The 21,107-nt window shown below is 59.2% G+C and overlaps 2 protein-coding genes across 4 annotated transcripts; both read left to right on the top strand.

The window, feature by feature from the left end:
- HM13 (histocompatibility minor 13) lies at positions 1-19,104 on the top strand. 3 transcript variants are annotated; one of them, XM_062504756.1, is made up of 14 exons: positions 1-202; positions 1,520-1,618; positions 2,853-2,935; positions 3,993-4,081; positions 4,832-4,917; positions 5,024-5,149; positions 7,036-7,093; positions 7,618-7,701; positions 8,049-8,085; positions 9,089-9,191; positions 9,947-10,032; positions 11,957-12,103; positions 12,783-12,986; positions 18,780-19,104. In XM_062504756.1, exons 1-13 carry the CDS (start codon positions 23-25, stop codon positions 12,862-12,864), a joined length of 1,260 nt encoding a protein of 419 aa, XP_062360740.1. In that variant the 5' UTR covers positions 1-22; the 3' UTR covers positions 12,865-12,986; positions 18,780-19,104. The 3 variants fall into 3 exon arrangements, with proteins under 3 accessions (XP_062360740.1, XP_062360741.1, XP_062360742.1); XM_062504757.1 differs by lacking the exon at positions 11,957-12,103; XM_062504758.1 differs by lacking the exons at positions 7,036-7,093; positions 7,618-7,701; positions 8,049-8,085; positions 11,957-12,103.
- Positions 18,150-19,104, top strand: ID1 (inhibitor of DNA binding 1). Its single transcript, XM_062504759.1, has 2 exons — positions 18,150-18,576; positions 18,780-19,104. The coding sequence occupies exons 1-2, from the start codon at positions 18,256-18,258 to the stop codon at positions 18,819-18,821; spliced, it is 363 nt and encodes a 120-aa protein (XP_062360743.1). The 5' UTR covers positions 18,150-18,255; the 3' UTR covers positions 18,822-19,104.
- Positions 19,105-21,107: the final 2,003 nt, after the last annotated feature.

Below are 21,107 nucleotides of genomic sequence, written 5' to 3'. Positions count from 1 at the left end.
GACCGCGGTGGGAGCAGCCGCCATGGAGGAACCCGCGGCGCACAACGGCAGCGCCGCCGGGGCCGCGCCCGGGGCCGGGACCCCATCCCGCCCGCCTGCCACCCCCGAGGGCATGGCGCTGGCCTACGGCAGCCTCGTCCTCATGGCGCTGCTGCCCATCTTCTTCGGGGCGCTGCGCTCCGTCAGCTGCGCCAAGAGCAAGGTACCCCCGCGGCTCGGGGCAGCCGGGCCTATAGGCCTCGCCCCTCCCCAAGGGCCCCCTCCGGGCGCCCCGTTCCACGGGCGGACCGGCAGCTGCATGTCCCTGGCCCCGGCCCTGGAGGCGCAGGGTACCCCGGGGAGAGAGCAGGTTTCCCCCGGGGCTTCTCCAGCCACGTTCTCACCGCCCCGATAAATTCAAGTGCTGAAAAACACAACCGTCCCTTGTCCCTCCTCAAGAGGAGCTGTGCTGAGGGGACTCGTGTGTGGCTATGCCCCGCGGCGCTGGGGTTGGTCCGGGGGTGTTCTCCTGCCTGCACACCCTGTTCTGTCCCGGTATTCCTCCCGCTATTCTCTGCATTTCATAGCAGGCATTTAATCCCAACAGTTGGCTGCTGCAGCTTAGGAGGAAGAACTGTTTTACACAGTCTGATCTATTACTATTTTTAAAATCTCCTTGTGTGCCCTTAAGCCTCATAGCAGGGGCTTCAGCTGATCTTGGGGGGCTTCTGGCAGCCCAGGGAGGGGAGGTGTTGTGAACAAAGCCCAGCCATGGTTCAGATCAGAGGGTTCTCATGTCTCACTCTGCAGGGAGCAGCAAGAATTTGGGTACCTCTGCTCTGCTGGGCACAGCATGACAACGGCCATGCCTGGGATAAGCCGCACAAGGGCTTTTGAGGTGTCCTCGATCCATGCTGGCCGCAAGTGTTTTCCTAAGTGAGATTAGATCTCTGAGCAGCACCCAGCTGGTCCTGGAGTGGGCAGGGAACAGGCAGAAAACAGGCAGCCCTCTCCCTCCTCTGAAAGCTGAAGATCTCCCATGGGAAATGTCTTGAAAGGGGCTGGTTGAGCTGGTGCAAAGATGCCTTAGAAGGAGTTTATATCTGGATCTTTCAAGCACGAGAAATGTCCCAAGAGCAAGGTGAGGGATGGGAAGGTGGCTAGAGGGATGTGTCTTGCACAGGGTGATCACAGATGGTGGCACAGATGGGGCTGGCTGGGCGTGAGCAGTGAGGGAGCCCAGCTTCCCTCTGGCCAGGGGAGAAAGGAGCAATGCCAGCACAGGATTTTTTCCTTCTCCAGGAGGCAAAAAACAGTAAATTATGTCTGCCCTGGAAAGACAAGTGCAAGGTTTGTTTTCCAGCTCAGGCTCTGCCTCTGGCACAGCCTCACCTCTAGATATAGCAGGGGCCAGTGGGTATTTTGTCCCTTTCAAAACCACTGTGGAGCCCTGCATGTTTTGTCTGTTCCATCACCTGCTGCTCAGGTGAGAAGCCAGAGCAGGAGCTGATCCATTCCTGTTCTATCCTTCTCTCCCCAGAACTCCTCGGAGATGCCAGAGACCATTACCAGCCGAGATGCTGCTCGCTTTCCCATTGTTGCCAGTTGCACCCTTCTGGGGCTCTACCTCTTCTTTAAAGTGAGTGAGTGACACTGGAGCTGGGGCAGGACGTCCTCCTTCCTGGCAGGAGCTCCCATAATGGGGTGACTCTGTTTTTGGCCCTTAGTGTTGGGACAGAAGGTGTGTAAGGCTGCACAGATCGAGCTCTTCGGTGTCACCAGGCAGGAGAACATCAGTTCTTGCCTGAATTGTCACAGCTTGGGGGAAATCAGAGCCTGTTTGTGCACAGGTTGTTTCTGGAGAGCTGCCGAGGAGCAAATAGCCCTGAGCTCTTCCTGCCTCCATGAGCCAACCTGACAGGGCACAGGCTGGAGCCAGAGGGTGCCAGGGACTCTGAGGGACAAATGCTGTTGGCTCAGTGTTGTGCTCCATGCTGTGCTTCTGGAGCCATTTCGGCTGCAGGCCTGGGAGAGCCCCTGTGTGATCAGGTGAAGTCTTCTAGACATTCAGAGCCCACAGGCAAGAGTCGGGAGACCTGAGTAATGGACGGGAGCTCTCAGCAGCATGTGCTTTTGATGGTGTGGAGATGTCTTGGCCTTAAGCACCTTGAGCTACCCATGAAGGTCTGGCACTCTGGCACCAGGGAGCACCCTGGCACATGGCTGAGCTCCCAGAGGGGTCCTGTGGGCATGGCAGCTTCCAGCTGTGCTGTACCCCTTCCAGGGGTACCTGCAAGGTGCCAGCGTGTTCCTGGCTGGCCAGGAAGTGAGGGTTAAGGTGCAGAGTTGGGAATGGTACAGTTCAGTCCCTTGTCTGCCAATGTGTATGTGTCATATGCTCTCCTATTCCAGCATCTCCTTTCCAGGAGAGCATGGAGGGCCCCAGGATCCTTCCACGCTGGTTTGTAGGGGTGTGATTCAGTAAGGGAGCGTGTGACTCGGAGGGCAGGAGTTTTAATAATGCCCTGTTTAATTAGGGCAGGGGATGCTGCTGCTCCCCTGGGTCTGGGCAGCCCCTGGGAGCAGTGTCTCTCTCCCTGCTCTGCAGGGAAAGCTCTGGCCTCCTTTCTGCAGCACTGGAGTTATTTTTTGACCTGAGCAGCTCACAGATGCGCAACAGCTCACAGGCCCATTGTGCTTGTTCTTTGAGCACATGACTATTTCCAACATATTCTCCCTCAGCATGCAGGAATTTGGGTTATTCTAGCTATTCTTCTCATCTCCCTGGAGCACTGACACGGCAGCTGCCAACAGGAGCATGAGGATGGGGAGCATGCTGAGGTAACTAACTCTTCTGTGGTTTTGTTTTGCAGATATTCTCTCAAGAGTACATCAATCTTCTGCTTTCCATGTATTTCTTTGTGCTGGGGATCCTGGCCCTGTCCCACACTATCAGGTACAGCACAAGGATGGGTGTTCATTTAATTCAGTTCATTTTACTGAGAAGTTTTTAGAGCAGCACTGCCTTGAAGCAGATCCAGGTCTTTGCCCAACCTCTTAGGGTGTTGTCCCTTGGTGGTGGGAACCAAAGCCCTGGAGGTCCTGAGAAGCCAGCACCCTGTACAGCATCACTGGGAGAGCATGTGGAGGTGTCAGTAGACACCATCATAGGACAAGACCAGCTTACCTTAAGGAGCTTCCCTGGCTCAGAATCACAGAATCAGTATAACAAGGATCGAGTACAACTTCTCACCCTCCACAGGACAACTCCAAAAATGTCACTGTATTCCTGAGAGTGTTTTCCAAACAGTTCTTGAAATCTGGCAGGCTCAGGACCATGGCCACTTCCCTGGGGAGTCTGTAACAGTAGCCCAGTCACCCTCTGGGTGAAGAGCCTTTTCCTGATACCCAACTTAAATCCCTCTTGACATAGTCCTTGCTGCCCTGCAGAGGGGAAAGCTTTTCAGCCCCTTACTGGAGGGTGGCACAGGAGCTGGAGCTCAGGGTAATGTCCCTGGCCTCTTGTGGTGATGTGTGGCATGAGGTGTTGAAAGCTCAGGCTGTTTCAGTAACTGAAAAAGTCAAACTGGTTTCCTGTTTCCTGAGCTCTGGGTCGTTGGGGACCAGATGCTTTCCCTAGACTGGTGCTGGGCAAGGGCTTTGCTCTGCTCCTGGCTCTGCAGCAGAGCCAGTTAGTGGTAGCCCAGCCAGTGCTGGGTACCCATAGGCTTCCTGGGGGGCATAGGATGTTTGCTGGGGTATGGGGTGGATCCTCCTTTCTTGTGGGTGATGCTCTATTTTCTTGCCCTGGTGTATTTGGGGGACTGTCACATACAGCCCGATCAGATCTCTGTACAGGATGAGTTGCTGTGACTCCTGCCAGTCCCTGATGGAGCAGATGGCATTCCCCCATCTTGGGAGGGGGTGTGGGGCCCCCTCAAATGCAGAGGTGCTGGGCAGCACATCCTGCAGGGTTTCTGTCATACTGCCCTTTTCTACACCTCTCGTTTCAGCCCCATGATGAACAGATTCTTCCCTGCAAATTTCCCCAACAAACAGTACCAGCTCCTCTTCACCCAGGGCTCCGGGGAGAGCAAGGAGGGTACGTTGGCTCGCCAGACTTTCAGGGGAGCCTGAATGTTTTCTACCTTTACTGTTCTTTATTATTTTTGGTTTTTTGGTCTTATGACGCTCAGCCCATTGAAACAACCTTCTCAAAGACTCCCCTCTTGGTCCCCACTGAGCTCCCATAGCCAGTGTGAGCCCCAGCAGAACTGCACTGGCACTTTGCCTCTGCGCTGCCTCTGACTGGCAGGGAGACCCCAGAAACACTTCCCAGAGTGCTGCAGGGATGGAGCTATGCCTGTTATTAAATGCACGGCCTTTATTTAAGCCCCTTGGAAAGCTTAGGTCTGACTGGTTTGTGCTGCCTTATCTGGGCCAGATCATTGCACTGGCAGAAGATGCTTTGATAAGTATCCTGCCTTGTAGCAACTTTACTGGTATGGGAGTATTTCTGGTAATACGACCAGGAGTTAATTGGCACAGGAAGAGGGAGAAGATTTGCCTCTCCCTGCCTTAGGCAGTGCCTGAATCCAATTTCCTTATTGACAGCAGGACCGTGGATGCTGTCCATGTGCAGAGTCTGGCTGAAGGAGAAGGTCTGAGCTTTCCAGGGCCCACTGCTCATTCCCAGGCGGTTTGCACGTGTATACCACGGGTACAGTTCCCTTGTTTAGGATGTGAGCACTGAGCTCTGGGCTCCCCAGCTGTGGAATCACTCATCTCAGCCCTGCGCAGGAAGGGGAGCTGCCCAGCCTGCCCCAAATCTGACTTCTCTGTTTTCTTGCAGAAATAGTGAATTATGAGTTTGACGCTAAGGATCTCGTGTGCCTGGCCTTGAGCAGTGTTGTAGGAGTCTGGTACCTGCTGAGAAAGGTAAGTGAGGCACAGCTGGGGACTGGGCTGGATTGGACACGGACTCATTTCCATGCAAGGTTCCATGTACAGCAGGACCCAGATCTCCTTTTCCTGTCCTTCTCAGCACTGGATTGCCAACAATCTCTTCGGGCTGGCATTCTCTCTCAACGGGGTGGAGCTGCTGCACCTGAACAATGTCAGCACTGGCTGCATCTTGCTTGGGGGCCTCTTCATCTACGATGTGTTCTGGGTAAGCAGGAGCATTCTGCAGGCCATTGGTGGAATCATGCCTGGCATTCTGCCTTTCTGAGGCACCACCCTGGCGGGACACATGCTTGAAGTCAGAATTTTCACTTTCTCAGCCCAGAGGGGTGTGGCAGGGTTGATGACAGAATCCACAGCAGCAGAATGTGGCTCATCAAGTGTGTTTTCTTTTATTCTCTGACTCAGAGAGCCCAGGGCTGGCAGGGACCTCATCAGGGCTATTGTGGGGTACTCAGTGTATGTCATATCCGGTCCTGTATTCCTCACTATAGTCTTCCTAAGGCCTGACAGCTGTTGGGTGGGCTGGAGGCTGCTCTGGGGCACACTGAGCCTGCTTATATGAGCTGTGCCTTGGCTCTGTCATCTGCTGGTTTCGTTAGTGTTCTTCTGTTCTCTTGCATAGAGGACCAGACCCTGGAATGCCTCCAGTCCCTTTTCCTCAGCCAGTGCTGCACCCTTGACTTTTTTATTTTGAGGTTTTCCTTATTTCTTGCAGCGTATTTGAGCTGCTTTTGTAGAGGAAAGTGGGGTGGGGAAGGCAGGAATGTAGTTGTGTGCTCTGCTCCATGCATGGGAGAATATTTCTCCTTGTAATGTCCATATTTCCCAGTCCCTCCTGCTGCCTCCACCTTCTGAATCACCATGTTTCCAAATGTCTGAGAGCCTTGTATACATCGGGGTCTGTCCAGCAGCTCTGCTGCTGCCTGTGTAATCCCTCCATATTTATGCCTGGCTACTGTGGGTTGTTTTGTACTTGGCTGGTGGTGCCCCTGTTTCCCAGGCTCGTTAACAGTCTGGGCTCTGTGGTTTTTTAGCCTGTGGGCCACTTCCTCCACAGCTGTCAGTTGGAGAGGACTCAGCCTTCTGCCTTAGCACACCTGGTGCCCCAGGCCCTGCTTAGTGTGCGAGTGTCTTCCCAGTGCTTTGGGGATGCTGAGTGCATCCCTCTGCTCCCCATGTGCTGGCTGTCTCCCACCTCAGCTTCCCCATGGAGACTTAGGGAAGGGCTGCCTTGAAGCGGAGGCCCTCGTACCGTGCCCCTCTGCAGGAACTGGTCACTTGGGTCTTGACATGTATTCGATCCCAGTAAGGTCTCAGGAGGGTTTCAAGAAGGAAGGAGATCTTAATGGGTTGATGCTATTGCCCCCACATAGTCTTGAGGGGGGGGCATGTGATGCTTTTCCCTGATCCCAGTGTAGAGTCCTGTCACTCCATGGGAATGTTCAGAACTTGCTGCACCTTATGTGAGTTAATCTGATGCTTTAAGATTTCCCTTTAATCCAAGCCTCCAGGATCTGGCTCACCCAGTGCTAACCAGCACCTGATTTTTGTGCCTGCTGGACTGGAGGCTTGGAGATGGAAAGGTGCAGAGATCAGGGTTGCTGCCCTCAGTGTTTGCAGTCCACCCCCCAAATGCTGCCAGTATTGACAGCTGATAGGGCCATGCAAGTAAATGACCTCAGAGCAAACTGCAGTTGATCTGACACTTGCCCTTGTCCCTGCTGGAAGCTCCCAGGCTGGGACATTCTGCTGGAAGCTCCTGTCCTCCAACTGAACTTCACATGGAGCTGACTGATTAAAGCTGAACGGAGGTGCAGGGCTGGGTGGTGGGCAGCAGCTCTGTCATGTGAGTGCTGTCCCCATGCTGCTCTGAGAGCAGGACAGCCATGAAGCGGCCACCTTCCCCAGTGCCATCGTATGCCACCTACCCCAGACTGTGGGCTTGCTTGCAGGGCTCCTGCACCCACATTTTGGCAGGTGTTTGGCTGTTTTCTGCCACTGAGGCCACTCCTGGCCCTGGGGTGAGGCTGTAGCTGAACGCGTGTGTGTGTTCCTGTGCAGCTGAGGTCACCTTGGGCTCCTCTGTTCTAGGTCTTTGGCACCAATGTGATGGTGACAGTTGCCAAATCGTTCGAGGCCCCAATAAAATGTGAGTAGACCTTCCCTGTGTGCTGGGGTCCGTTTTGCTGCAAGTCTTGCCCCATGCACCCTCCACCTGTGGAGATGGCTCAGGCTGGGATGTGTGCAGGAACATTTCCTGCTAGTGACCCCTCCTCCCTGTCATTGGCCAGCCTCAAGCCTAAGGCAGGTCTCTGGAAAGGGATGGTTTGCAGAGCCCTGCTCTGTGGGTCACTCTGTACCTTTGGAGTGTGAAATTTCACCTGCTTGTAGAAACAGTCCATACCAAATAAACACCATGAAAAAATATTAAACCACAGAGCCCCAAAACAGCAGGAAGAGTGAAGTGGTGCTGCTATGGAGCATGAAGTATCTTGGGTCCTGGAACCCCTTGATTTCTTGTCCTGGAATTGTCCTACAAAGAGCAAGGAGAGCTACAGGGAAGGAGGGGGCTGAGGACAAGGACAGGTCCCTTGCCCTGCTCTGATCAGGCCCCGTGGAGCTCTACTCAATGGGGTCATTCCCCCTCACTGTCCCTCGCTCTGCTTCTCGCAGTGGTTTTCCCTCAGGACCTGCTGGAGAAGGGGCTGGATGCTGACAACTTCGCCATGCTGGGACTGGGAGACATTGTCATTCCGGGTGAGGAGAGAAGAGGGAGGATGGGACTGGGGCCTCCTTTGAGGGGGCTGCGGGGTGCTGATCAGCTGCCTGGCTCTGCCTTTGGCCAGGTGCAGCAGCCCTGCTCGGGTCTCCCGGTGGGTTGGGAGTCTCCCCGCAGGTCCGGGTGCTGTCCCGGTGCCGCGTGCCACGAGAGGGCACTGTCACCCCGGGTACGGCACCGGCATTGGAGCACCGCGGGGGCCTGCCCTGCCTTTCTCAGCCTGCCCTGCCCCTCCGGCCCCTCGCTGTCCCTTCCCTGCTCCTCTGGCCCCTCGCTATCCCTTCTCTGCCACTTCCAGCCCCTCATTGTTTCCTTCTCCCTGCAGGGATCTTCATTGCCTTGCTGTTGCGGTTTGATATCAGGTGAGCAGGTGGCAGGGAAGGGTCTCTGGCAGGTTGGATCTTGCAGCATATTTGAGCTGCTTTTGTAGAGGAAAAAAAGGAAGGGGGGGAGCCAGGAGTGCAGTCGTGTGCTCCCTTCTGGAGCTGGGTGTGGGGACACACCGGGGGTGTAAGGAAAAGCTCTGGGAAGAGGGAGTTGGCTCTGTGGGTACGTCCTGAGCACTGGGGGGCGAGTGGTTGAATTGAAGCGTAGGTAGGGCAGACAGCACAGGGATGGGGATCAGGGCAGCAGCACACTGTAGCCCCACAGAGCCTCCCCGGCTTCCTGGAACCAAGCAATGGAGGGCAGTGAGAGAAGCAGTGACAGCGTGGGAAAGAGCCGGGGGTGCTGCACCTGGGAAATACTCGCATGGGTGCAAATCGGTGCCTGGCAGCCTGGTGCTGGCTGCCTCCAGGTTGCCACTAACATTGGAGGAAGCAGCTCCTTCCCACATAGGGAAGCTGCAACTACAGCTGGGCTGCAGCAGTTGCCCCATACTGAAAGGCTCTGGGAAATGGGATGCACTGTGATTGCACTGGTGTGGCCCCACTCTCACTGCTCTTGCACAGACTCTCTGGTCTGTGCCAGCTCTTCCAGGTGTTACCACCCACATCCTGCCTTCGCCTGCTGGGAATCCCAGTTCCCGCAGCCTGCGCTGTGATAAAATAGCAACTGCTGAGAGCCAGGGACAAGCCCATCTCCACCAAGACAATGGGACCTTCTCCCTGGGTCCCAGCCCCAATTCCTCCCTTCTCAGTTGCCATTCAGCGGCAGGATCACTTGCCTTCTTCCCTTCTACAGCCCCTCACCTGGGTATTACTGCCTTCAATCCCACACTGCTCCCACAGCACCAGGGGCTGCACAGCAGAGCATTGCTCCCCACACTCTACTGTGGTGGGAGATGGCTGAGAGTACCAGGCCAATTCCATTTTGGCCACTGGCATTCCAGACCGGAGGTCATTGAGCTCTTCCCTTTCCCTACAGCCTGAAGAAGAACACGCATACGTATTTCTACACCAGCTTTGTGGCCTACATCTTTGGGCTGGGCCTCACCATATTCATCATGCACATCTTCAAGCATGCCCAGGTGAGCTCCACCCTGCTGCCTCCTGTGGATGCACATCCAAGTGGGTCAGGCCAGCTTGGCCACGGAGTTCCTGCATCCTGCCAGGAAAAAGTAGATTATTCCTTTTCTTGGCTTTGATTTTCCAGTGCCTACCTGTATCTTTCCGTGCCCAAAGCTCCTGTGCCCAGCTGGAGCAGAGGCCTGCTTGGGGCAAGGCTCCTCAGCCAGGGGCCCTGTGTTTTTTGGCTCTTTGCAACTAAGCTGCCCTGAGCACCCACTGGCTGTGCTGCAGGGGGCTCTAGGAGCCCATACACTCTAGTCTGCATAGGGGCTCGCAGTGTGTTCATGGCGCACTGGGGCCTCACAGCAAAGATTTTCACAGAATCCCAGAATGGGTTGGGAAGGGACCTCGGAGACCATCTTGTTTCAATTCCCCTGCCGTGGGCAGAGACACCAACCGCTAGACCAGTCTGCTGCACACCCTGTTCCAACCTGGCCTTGAACACTTCAAGGGATTGAACATCAACAGCTTCTCTGGGCAGTTTGTGCCAGGATCTCACCACCCTCACAGGAAAGAATTTCCTTCTGATATCCAATCTAGCTTCATGCTGCTGCAGCTCTCACTTAGCTCTTGAAGCTGCTTTTTGGGGTGTTAACTCTGTGTGTAGCCATGTGGCAGATAACATAGGTGCAGAGGGGACGAGGCCATGAGCTCACCTTGCACTCTTCCTTCGGGGTGATTTGTGGTTTGGTTTAACAGTTTTTCTTCCCCACAGCCTGCGCTGCTGTACCTGGTCCCTGCCTGCATTGGATTCCCGCTTCTCGTGGCCTTGGCAAAGGGAGAAGTAACCGAAATGTTCAGGTGAGCCTCAGCTGGTGATGGAGCTGTTTTGCCGGCAGCACTGGAGCACATGAAGCGTGCAGATGTTCCCACGCCTGGGCACAGCTGGAGGGACGGGTTCATCTGGGCATGCTCTGGGTGTGTGCCGGCACATGCGTGGGTGGAGGGAGCAGGTCTGTGTTTGTACATGCCGGGCCTGGCTCCAGCCGCCTCCCGGGAGCTGGGTGGGAGCTGTGGTGTGGTACCAGCAGGCAGCACCTGGTCTTGCTTTACGCCCCAGTGACAGACTCTTCCCATGCACTGGCAGGCAGGAGAGGGTGGGACTGCACACCTGGTGTGGAGATACTTGGTCATTGTATCCCTGGGCCTATGGGTGGGGAAAAATAGAGCCAGAGCCGGCTGTGAGAGCAGCCAAGGCTGGTTTGAGTATATCCCAACTTCCCCACTTGGGCAGAGTCTCCTGGTTTGCAGCAGTCTCCCTGTCCCAGAGGCTGTGGGTACAGAGGAAGGGGGACTGGGCTGTTGTGCTCAGCTGTTCTTGGAGCCTGTCCATGCTGTCAGTGGGAAGCTCTGGCCTCCTGCCTGAGAGCTGTTTCTCTGTCATGCTTGAGACATGGTGATGGCTCAGCGCAGTAACAATGGTTCATGCAGAGGAGGGAAGGGAACATCCCAAAGCAGGACTGTGTACCCTCCAGCCTCCCCAGTGTCCCAGCCCAGGGAGCGTTCCTGAGCTCCCAGCCTGCTCAGAAGGAAACTGGGTGCAACAGGAAGGCAGCTGTCCTCCCTCCTCTCCCCTGGGAGATGCAGGTATGCATGTTCCCAGCGGCTCTCAGCTGGGCGTCCCCAGCCCTGCCGCACCTGCCCCTCCTTTGATGTTTGCTTCTGACAATTGCTGCTGCAGGCACTGAGTGTCCTGGGATCGTCCTTCCTGTGCACCTGGGATCCTGCAGCCGCTTTCCCCAGTGCTGTGACTCACCAGCTGACAGCAGCAGCACCTCCTGCCAGGAAACTGGGGAGAGATGAGCTGTGAGGCTGGGCCCACTGGGCAGCAAGGAGCGCAGGGAGCCTGGCAGCCAGGGGCTAGTGCCCTCCCAAAGCAGTAGCACAAGCTGCTCCAGCAGCAAAATGTTGCTAGGGCAAGGGCAGAATGCTGGAGGGTTGCAAACTTGATGGCCCCTGGGGGCCAGACCTCTGTTGAAGTAGCTCCAGTTGCAGGCAGAGGAAGTGGGATTCAGAGGGACCGATGCCTGGAGACCAGTGGCTCCCAGCACAGGAATCCCACCAGGTGTGGCTCTGCTGTGCTGCTTTGGTGCACTCTGATCCCCCCTGGAGCTGGCAGTACCTGTGGTCTCTGCCTGCACATGGTATCTCACAGCAGTAAGGGTCTGTAGGCAGCGTGGGAGTGAGCAGATCTGTGCTGCAGGCCCAGGGAAGGGGTGCTGGTGGAGCAGAGATCAATGACACTGGGATCAGCTCCATGGCTCTCAGCCTTGCCAAACCTCCTCCTTAGGGTAGGCAGGAAGCTCCACTCTGGCTCCCTCAGCAGTGGGAACCCATCCTGCTGTGGGCACACTGTCCTCAAGTGGCAGGACATGGTCTGCTGCATCTCTCTGTCACCTGCCCAACCCCTGGGCTGCTCCACTGCCACCTCCCCACTGTCCAGGCTTGCTCTCCCTAGGTTCTGGCTGCCTGGCTCTGCTCATGCCAGTGGGAGCTGCCTCATCCCTGAGTTTCAGTGCTCACTTTTCCATGCTGCAGCCCTGTCCTGGAGTCTGCAGGCAAGGAGAGGCCAGCGGGTGCAAGCAGGTGAAGTGGGATGCCAGGCTTCCTGCACAGGGCGGTGCATTCTCAGTGCTCTCTCTCCAAAACTCTTCTGCTTTTTTTCTCTCTTCCCCCCTCCTTTCTGTCCTTGTCTTTCCCTTCCTGCTTCCTCTCTCTCCTGCAGCTATGAATCCTCTGCTGAAATCTTGCCTCACACACCAAGACTTACCCACTTCCCCACGGTGTCTGGCTCGCCGGCCAGCCTGGCTGATTCCATGCAGCAGAAACTGTCCTGTCCCCGCCGACGCCGGCAGCAGAGCCCTAGTGCCATGTAGCCACTCCCACCAGGGCCCTTTGTCTGTCGCTCTGGTCAGGTAGGGGCAGGTCCTGGCTCTCCCTGGCCCAAGCTCTCCCTGTTCCCAGCCCTCCTCTCTCCATGGGCAGAGGCTGGAGCTGTTGGCTGCTCTGCTGTGGGCCGGCTTCTCTCCCATTCTGAGAGAGGAGACTGGGAAGGACAAGAAGATTTGACATTACAGACCTTGTCCTTTCTGCTTGGAGCAGCAATCCCATTTCGTTAGCCAGAGCCCTGGGGCCACAACTGAAGGGGGTTTGCAGGCAGAGAAGTGAGACCCTGGGACGGAACACTGCTGTTGGTCTTGCTGCAGTTCCCTTGTTAACCGGCCCTGCTGGCACCAGTGCTCAGCCAAGGAAAGCATGTGCTATCCAGGATGTCTAGTAGTGCTCTTGGGAACAAGGACAGATGCCTGGGCACAGAGCTGGCCCCTGGCAGGGTCCATCCTATGCTTGGACTTGTCCAGGGGGGATGCATCCCTCATTTCCCTGCCTGGGCTCTGCCCCATGGGGCTTTCTGGGGGCTGATAGCTGGAGCCCACCTTGTCCTCAACAGCAGCAGGGCAGAACCCAAATCTGCAGGCTGGGCTATCCCCATGTGGCACAGGGCTCTGTCCCCAGAGAGGAGCTGGCCCCACTCATATCCCTCTTGTCCTCAGCTACGAGGAGAGCTCAACCCCCAAGGAGGTGCCAGGGCCTTCTAAAGAAGAGCCAACAGAAGCCTCCAAGAAGGAGAAGTGACCTTGCCCATGGGCCATGCCCGGTGCTGTTGGGCTGGAGCCCTTCAAGACCCTCTGCAAGTGACAGACGACGAAACAATTGTGCAAGAGCATCGTGTTGTGTGTGTCGGAGCAGCCACCCAGGTGGGGTATCAATGTATGCCGGTTTTTAAATTTTGTATTGTGCATTTGCTTTCTCTCATATTAAACCATATTGAAGGAAGGAGTGCAGGTGTGGCCATGGCCCTGCTCAGCTGCCCAGCCAGTGCCGGGATTGGCATCCAGCTCACCCGCCTTTTCCCAGTGGGGCCGGTGGCCATTGTCTGCCTGTTTCCAAGTGACCAAGTGACCGTCCCCTTCCCCCTCCCACTTCTCTGGCGCTGGTCCTTCCTCCAGCCTGGCCCCTGCTCTGCAATACAGATTTAGGGTTGGAGTCACTGAGCACTGAGTGGGTTCAAGACAGGGTCTAGCCCCAGAGAAGGGTGGCTGAACAGGGATTGGGATGCAGGAACCCCACAAGGTGGGGACGTGCTCTGCCTCAGCAGCTGAGGATAATGCCCTATGGCCTGGGAGAGCAGAAATGGGAGGGGTGGGGTTGGGTGACCCCAAACCCAGCCCTGGAGCAGGGTGAGGACAGCATAGATTGTCCCCCTTCCTTGCAGAGAGCCAGGCACCATCCTGCACCCCTTGGGGCTGGGATGGGCAGAGGATGCTGGTGCAGGCATGGGGGCTGGAGGGGCTGCAGGCAGGGGCAGCTCCAGCATCCACGTCGGCTTCCACTGGGTCCAGCTGCCCTGTGTCCTGCAGCACTGGCAGTGTCCTCCCTACCCCTCCTGGGGGCCCACATGTGGAGGATCCTGCATCCCTTTGGCCATGCCCACTGCCAGAATAAATAGAAAGTGTTTGCTGGCTTGGCAGCTCCTCCACAAAAGCCGTATTGAACCATTATTCCCTGTGCCGGCTGCGAGCACTAAAAGTGGCGCCTCGCGTTCTGCCATCTAATGACCCTTCGCAGGCTCCTACAGATGTTTTCTATGACTTACAGCTCCTTTTCCAACAGCCCTGTCCGCAAAAACAAGAGGGGCCACTTTAATTCCAATTAAATACCTCCAGCTAAGCAAACACTGTGCAGCAGGGTCTGGGTACAGCACGGCCGCCAGGCCCAGCCCACCGAGTCACTGAGTCTAGACTCCAGATGTGATTTCACCAGCCTCCAGTGTTCTGTGGAAAAGGACTTTGGCTCTGCTGTGGGGTGCAGGACCCTACCCCGAGTTAGGACCCCACTCCCCAGCCTGGTGTGTCCGTTGGTGTGAGGCTGGCACTGCATCCTGGGAAGCTCTGCATCCTCCCTGGCTTCGGGTGGTAGGAGCTGCATTCCCATGAAGCCTCCAGAGGCCCCAAGAGTGCAGGAGCAGGCTTTGGGGGTGCACGGGAGGGTCAGCATCATCCTCCTGCCTCCCTGCTCCCCTGCAGAGCTCCGAGCAGCTCCTGCCTTCTGTAGGTGTGGTGGTAGCATGGCTGGGAGCTTTCCCAGGGCTGCAGGGAACGGAAGGCCTGGGAAGGGGAGAGCGGGGTCACCCCTCACGCTGCCTGGCCGATAAGCCTGGGCTGGCCAGGAGGAAGGAAGTGTGTTGGGCTCTGCAAGGAGCCGCCAGTGGAGCCAGCACTTCAGTGTTCCCTGGTCTGTGCTCGCCTGCTGCACCTGGGCCTGTGGCACCTCCGGTCCCGGCAGGGCCGAGGCCACACGGCTCCACTGTGTCTGGACCACTGCTGGGCCACTTTCCCCTCTCAGCAGGATCCCTCCGGCTCGGTGGGGGCTGCGGAAGCATGGATGTGCCGACTCCGGCAGGAAACCTCTGTCCACTTAACTGCACCCAGCTAGGGCAGGGGCCATGGCTGTTCTGCTGCCAGCAGATGCAGGGTTTGGGATTATCCTCACCCACCCACTGACCCATGGCACCTCATGGCAGTGGGGTAGATGCCCGTTGGCAAGGGGAGTTCTTGGGCATACACCCCTTGTGCCAAACTCTCCCACCAGGAGTTGCAGCGGGGTGGGATGGGCTGAGCTGAGGGTGCACAGGATACAAATGCCAGGCAAGGGGAGAGTGGTTTCATGTTTGTGGGGTGAGGGGGGACACACCAGGCCAGCTTGTCTCTAGAGTCCTGTGGAGCTTCCCCACAACAGCAGGGGTGCAGCTGGGTGATGATGGATGGGTGATGGCTGCTGCAGTTTCATCTCGTGCTCTACCACGCACGGTGGGGAATGCTTTACTGTAATGGTGGGTGCTGGTGATAAGCGCTGGTGTTCCACGGAGTGGTGGGTGCTGGTGGTGAGAGCTGGGGTCCTGTGTGATGATGGGTACTGGCAGTGGCGCCCGGCCGGCGGCTGTGAGCAAGCAGAGGAAGCAGCCCAAGGCAGCCCCAGCCCCGGCCGGCCGGCGAGGAGGGGCAGGAAGCTGGAATAAATCCCAGGAAGGGCTGCCTGGCTCCAGCTGGTCTGGGCTGCAGCGGATGGAAGCTGGGAACGGGAAGGGAGAAGGCGGGAGGGGAATGCGCAGGGGCTTTCTCAGGCCTCGGCCCCGCTCCAGCTGTGCCGGCAGCCCCGGCACATCTGCAACCCTGGCTCAGCACTGTCATGCGGACATGGGGGGGGGGGGGGGGGGGGGAGGTGGGATGTGGAGGCTCTGTGTAGCCTCAGGGGTGACCTGCGGATGGCATCGGGAGAAGGGATCTGGATGGAGCCCAACCCCAGCCAGGGCAGGAGCACCCCAAGTTTGGGAGTCCTGGTCACTGGCAGAGGCCCGGCCTGACCTGTGGTGTCTGTGCTGCCTTCCAGTCCTGCATGCTGGAGTGCGGGGCCGAGTGCTGCCGGTTCTGGGGTGCCGGCTGTACCCCGTCCTTCTCATCACAGCAGCACGGGCAGCCCTCACGGCCCCTCGGCGGCCTGGCGTGGCCGTGCCCTGTGTGGTCCCTGCAGGGCGGGGGCGGCCGGGGGCTTTGATGTGCTCGGCTGCCGGGCAACCCCTGCTCAGCGCAAAGCAGCCGCCCCCCGGCTGCCCCCCCGGCCGGGCTGAGCCCCGCCAGCACCATATGGCCGAGGCTGCTGTTACCGCGCAGCGCGCCCCGTTCCCAGAATTGAGATGGAAATTAAGCTCTGTGTTCTGCCGGACAACACTGCTGCGCCGGCCAGCACGCCGTGCCAGGACGGGACCCCATGGCCAGCTGTGGCCAAGGCAGGTCCCCGTGCCACACTGGCAGCCCTGACCCCGGCACCCCATCCGCAACATCGCAGCATGCAGAGGGATGGGGTGAGGGTGTCCTGCTCTGGAGGGCGTCCCATGGGCTGGGGCAACTGGAGTGAGTGTGTCAGGGCGCCCGTGCCACCTGTACCACGACACCCACCCCTGCCACGAAATCCGTCCGTGTCCCCAGGTCACTCGGGGTGCCGGTGGCAGGGGCGCGGGGTCCGGCTCGTCCTGGCATTGTTGGCGGCGCAGCTGGCGGTGGCGGCGGCCGGCCGGCGGCCCTGAAAGACATTCCTGTGCACAATGTCCCCGGCCTCCCGCCGCGGCCCGGCCACTGCCGCCAGATGGGGGCTAATTAGCAGCTTTGAGAGCCGCGGTGGGAACCGGGCAGCACCGGGCCCTCCGCCGAGCCCTGAATGGAGGGGGCGACCCCAGCGCCGTGCCCACCCTGGGAACCGCCACCGCGCCAGGCTGGGGGACACAGGGAGGAGGGACAGAGGGAGGGACAGGGGGATCCAGCTCCCCCCGGCCAGGCTGGCAGGGTTGGAGTTCATCTAGGCTCTCCAGGATTGCTGCCCTCCCCAGAAGAGGAAGAAGAAGGGGAGGCTTTCAGCTCCCTGGATGCCAGGGCACGTGCAGCAGGGTCACAGGCATAAAGGGCTGGGAGAGCTGCGCTGGCACTTGGGCACACGTTGGTATGCAAGGCAGGGTGTACATGTGCATGAGCGTGCATGTGTGTACACGTGTGTGCATGTGTACCTGTATGTGCATCCACCCGTGTGTGCCTCTGTTGGCTGCGAGTACTTGTGGCTATTTGGACTGCACAGGTTTGTGTTTGCGTGTGAATCCTCCTGTGCACATATTTGGGTATGTCCCACACATACCTGTGTGTGCAAGCACGTGTGTGTGTCCATGCCTTTGTGTGCGCACACCCACCCTGTGTGTCCGTGTCTGTGTCTCTACACAAACCCGGGAGTGTCTGAGGCTGCAGCTTTGCCTGCCTTCCTCCCTTCCCACACAATTCCTGCTGCTCGGGGTGTGCCGGGGTCTCGCTCGGGGGCCCTCCCCAGGCGCTGCCTGCCCTCCCCGCAGGTGCGGGGTAATTAGCACTAACGCTAATTACAGCCGGGACCAGCAACCCTTCAGGCTAAGAACCGGCTGCCTCGCACAGTGGCGGGACCTCCACCGGTTTCCCTCGCGGTAGGACCGTGATCGCAGCCCGCTCCCCGTGCCACCCCACGCACCCAGCACTCGATCCCTCTGCCGGTCCCTCGAGTAGACCCGAACCTGGCGTCCCCCTCCCCGGCAGCTGCCACCCAGCAGCTCTGAGGAGGTTTGAGCCCCAGGAGAGGGGGGTAAACGGGAAACTCCGAACTTGGGGCGGGGGGCGCGGAGCACGGGCTGCCTCCTGTGGGGATGCCCGTGTGCCTGTGCCACTGTGGGGCCAGGTACCCCCGTGTCCCCGTGAGTGCCCAGATGTCCCCCGGGGGTCCCTGTGCCTCCTGTAAGTTCCCGGTGCTCCCGTATCCACGTGAAGATGCCAGCGTCTCCGTGGGAGTGCCGGTGCCCCCGTGGGGGTCGCGATGTCTCCATGGGGGTCCCGGTGCCCCCCGCAGGGGCTGCAGGTGTGTGTCCCCCGCCCCGCCCCCGTCGCCATGGGCACCGCCCGCCAGGCGCCGCGCTGACAGCGCGCGGAGTTTTATGAATGGGTGACGTCACGACCCTGGCGTCTCACGGTCTGAGCCGCCGCGGAGTCGGGAGGGGTGCGGGGGGCCCGGGGGCCTGGAGGGGGCAAGGGACGACCGGGGCTGTGGGTAGCCCGACACCGGGAGCCTGGCACCAGGAGCCGGCAGGGCAAGCACCCGCGTAGATTGCGGGGCAGGGTGGGCGCTCCGCGTCCCTGCAGCCTCCGCACCGCCGGTGTCCTTGTGCCGCACCCCAAGCCCGTCACGGCTCTCTCCCCGCCATTGCCCCTTTAAGACGCTGCCCTTCGGGGCGCATGAATGGAGTGGGCGGGGCTGTGTCAGTTCTTTCTGCGCTACCATTGGCCGAGGGTTCCCCGCGGCCCCGCCCACCCGTCGGCGGCGCTCTATAAATATCGCGGCGGGGCGCGGACTCGTCCGCTCGCACCGTCCTCGTTGTGCGAGTCGTGCTCGCAGCCCCTCGCCATGAAGGTCGCCGCTGTCGCTTCTTCGCCGCTGCCCGCGGGCGCTGGCGGCCCACTGAAGGCGGTGCGGCCCGGGGAGGCCGCCCGCTGCGGCCCGGGCCTAGGAGTGTCCCCAGTGGCGGCGGAGCAGGCGGCTGCCGCGCTGCTGTACGATATGAAGGGCTGCTACTCGCGGCTGCGGGCGCTGGTGCCGACGTTGCCGCGACACCGGCGGGTTTCCAAGGTGGAACTGCTGCAACACGTTATCGACTACATCTGGGACCTGCAGCTGGAGCTGCAGTGCGGCCCCCCCCGCCCCGCCGCTGCTGGGGACTCCCCCGAGGTGAGTGCGGACCCCACGGCACCGGCTCAGACCCGCGCTCCTGACGGGCAGCCCCGGCGTTCCTTGGCATCTCCTTCCCCCGATCTGCACCGCTCCCTCTCCTTCCCGGGGATGTTCCTTCCTCCTGCCCCCTTTCCATCCCCGTCCTCTCCGGCACACTCCTGGTCATTATTGACCGGCCTCTTCGTGTCCCTTTACCGCAGGCTCCGTGCATTCCCGCTGCCGATCGGATCCTCTGCCGCTGAGACCGCTCTGGACCCTCCACGGACATCAACTCCGGGATCTCGGACTCACCACGAACGTCGTCCCCGGGACCCCGTCCCTGAGCACCGCGGCTCACCTGCATCCCTGGCTCCCCGGCGGGGCTGCCCTGGGGGTCCCCCTGTAGCCTGGGCAGGGGGTGCTGTGGGCCGGATCCTTCCTTCTCAGATTGCTGAGAGCATTCCCCGTATTGTATATTACAATGATGCTGGAGAATATTGTTCTACAATAGCTGGAGTTTTGTTATTAAACAAGCCCTGATGACCACATGTGTGTTTTCTTCCTGCCCCTCACACCCCCTCCCCTGAGTTTTGGGTGTGTTTGGCCCCGGGGATATGTGCCACATCGAACAGGGGGACAACTTGTGCGGGCTGGGTGGATGGGGTGGGGGATACAGGGTCTAGGACCCTGTGGTAATGCTGGAGAAGGGGTTTCTCATAGGCTGGTCCCCATTCCCTGTCTCCCAGTATTGTGTCCCAGCATTCCCCCCACAGAGAACTTACTCTAGTGGTTCCGATGGGGTTTCACTCCCTGGGCTCAGACATGGGGTGTTGAGGGTCAGACACAGGAGGAAAGATTGTTTGAACCCTATATTCTGTGGTGTGATAATGCAGCAGCACTGGGCTGCTTCCCGTGATCAGGCACCTTGGTGGGATGATGACAGAGAGGGGACAGTGCTATCAGCCAAGTGTGGGGTTCTGTGCCCAGATGCCTGTGTGGTTTCCTCCTCTCCCTGGACACTGGTGTGTTCATAGCCTGGAATTCCCTTCACTCCCCTTCCCGGCTGGGCCACCTGCGTCCAGCAGCCTTCCTGAGGCTCCCACAATTGTTGCTGTGTCAGGACTGGGGCATTACAGAGGTGATGATGCAAGGATTGATCCCTTTACAGGGGAAAGCAGATACAAGTCCTGGGGTGCTTCTCTCTATGGCCCCGCCCCTGTGGTTCCTGCTCTTCCTGGTGCAACTCCTGCCTGTGGGGACAGCCAACCTCTTGGGACAAGGAAATTGCATCAGAGGTTGTGCAACCCCGAGGGCAGGGGGTGCCCCCAGGCACCTGCCCTGACCCGAGCTTCCCTGTGACTCACAAACACCCCAAGGATCTCGCAGCCTCCTGTTCCAGATCTATTCAGACGTTCCTGTGGTCCTGGCAGGGGAAAATTGGGGTGGGTGGTGGGGCTCTTGTTGCTCTGGTGGGACCCCTTAGGTGCCTCTTCTCGCCAGGGTCCTGCAGCAAAGAGATTTGGGGCTGGAGCATGTTGACCAGCCCTGGGCACAGGCGTGTGTATGTGTGAGGCTCCACACATCCTTTGTGTGTGTTTGTGTGTTCCCAGGTGTGGTCACAGCTGCGAGTGTATCCAGTGCCCACTCTATGAGCCCACTCGTGTTTTCCCAGCCCAGCAGATCCCCTGGTAGGGCCTGTGTAGGGGACAGGTGACTTGGGGTATCAAGACACTGACACCCCTGTCCTGGCTGATATAGCAGCAGGGGACACGTAGCGGGGTGGGGGCTCTGCGTCTCTGTGGATGAACTTGTACATCATTGCATGGGTTCCCTCCATCACTCCCCATGTCCTCTTTATCCTCCCCACTGATGTCTCCACCGCCCGCGTCCTCCCAGTCCCGGAGCACGGACGGGGCTGTGGGTCCCTCTCCCGGTGCCCGCTCGCACTGCACGGCCAGGGCCGGCATTCTGGAGTAGCCCGGAAGGTCCCGGGACAGGGAGAACCGGGACTGGGGGCTCTGCTCGGGCCGGGGGCGGCGCAGGAGGCGCTGGGGCTCTTCCCGTGCCGTGTCCCCGGGTGCCGTCCTTACAGCCTGACATGGAAGCTCCCTCTGGAGCGGGGGGGGAGAGGGGATCCGTGTGTGTCCATGTGTGTTCCCACGTCTCTGCCTGAGCCCTGTCCAAGCCCTGTGTGCCCCACGACCGAGCCCTTGCGATGCAGCCCTGGCCGTCATCCCCTCCCCAGGTGGCGGGGTGGCCACCACCAGGTACCTGGCACAGGAGAGCTGGGGAAGGCGCTGATGGAGCCAGCCCAGGCCTGGAGCGGGGCTGGCAGGGCTGAGCTGCCTGCACGTGTCGGGATGCCGGATGCGGCAGCACCAGGATGCACCAGAGAGCCTCAGGGAGCGCCCAGCCCTGGGGCACCTGTGCCCCAACCGCTCCCTCGGTGTTTTCATGGGACCTGATTCATCCCGGAAGGGATTAGAGATGGGGGAAATGGGTGACGTTGTGGTCTGACCAGGACCAGAGATGGACACTGGCGTCAGAGC

The sequence above is a fragment of the Cinclus cinclus genome, chromosome 18, assembly GCF_963662255.1.
Source record: "Cinclus cinclus chromosome 18, bCinCin1.1, whole genome shotgun sequence".
NCBI classification, from domain to species: Eukaryota; Metazoa; Chordata; class Aves; order Passeriformes; family Cinclidae; genus Cinclus; species Cinclus cinclus.
This window is presented reverse-complemented; position numbering and strand designations above follow the sequence as displayed.

What these genes read in the sequence shown, in the direction of transcription:
- HM13 (XM_062504756.1), top strand. Translation starts at nt 23, where the DNA reads ATGGAGGAACCCGCGGCGCACAACGGCAGCGCCGCCGGGGCCGCGCCC. An exon ending in GGCTCTACCTCTTCTTTAAA is followed by an intron (nt 1,619 to 2,852) that starts GTGAGTGAGTGA and finishes TTTGTTTTGCAG; the next exon opens with ATATTCTCTCAAGAGTACAT. An exon ending in TCATCTACGATGTGTTCTGG is followed by an intron (nt 5,150 to 7,035) that starts GTAAGCAGGAGC and finishes CCTCTGTTCTAG; the next exon opens with GTCTTTGGCACCAATGTGAT.
- ID1 (XM_062504759.1), top strand. Translation starts at nt 18,256, where the DNA reads ATGAAGGTCGCCGCTGTCGCTTCTTCGCCGCTGCCCGCGGGCGCTGGC. An exon ending in CTGCTGGGGACTCCCCCGAG is followed by an intron (nt 18,577 to 18,779) that starts GTGAGTGCGGAC and finishes CCTTTACCGCAG; the next exon opens with GCTCCGTGCATTCCCGCTGC.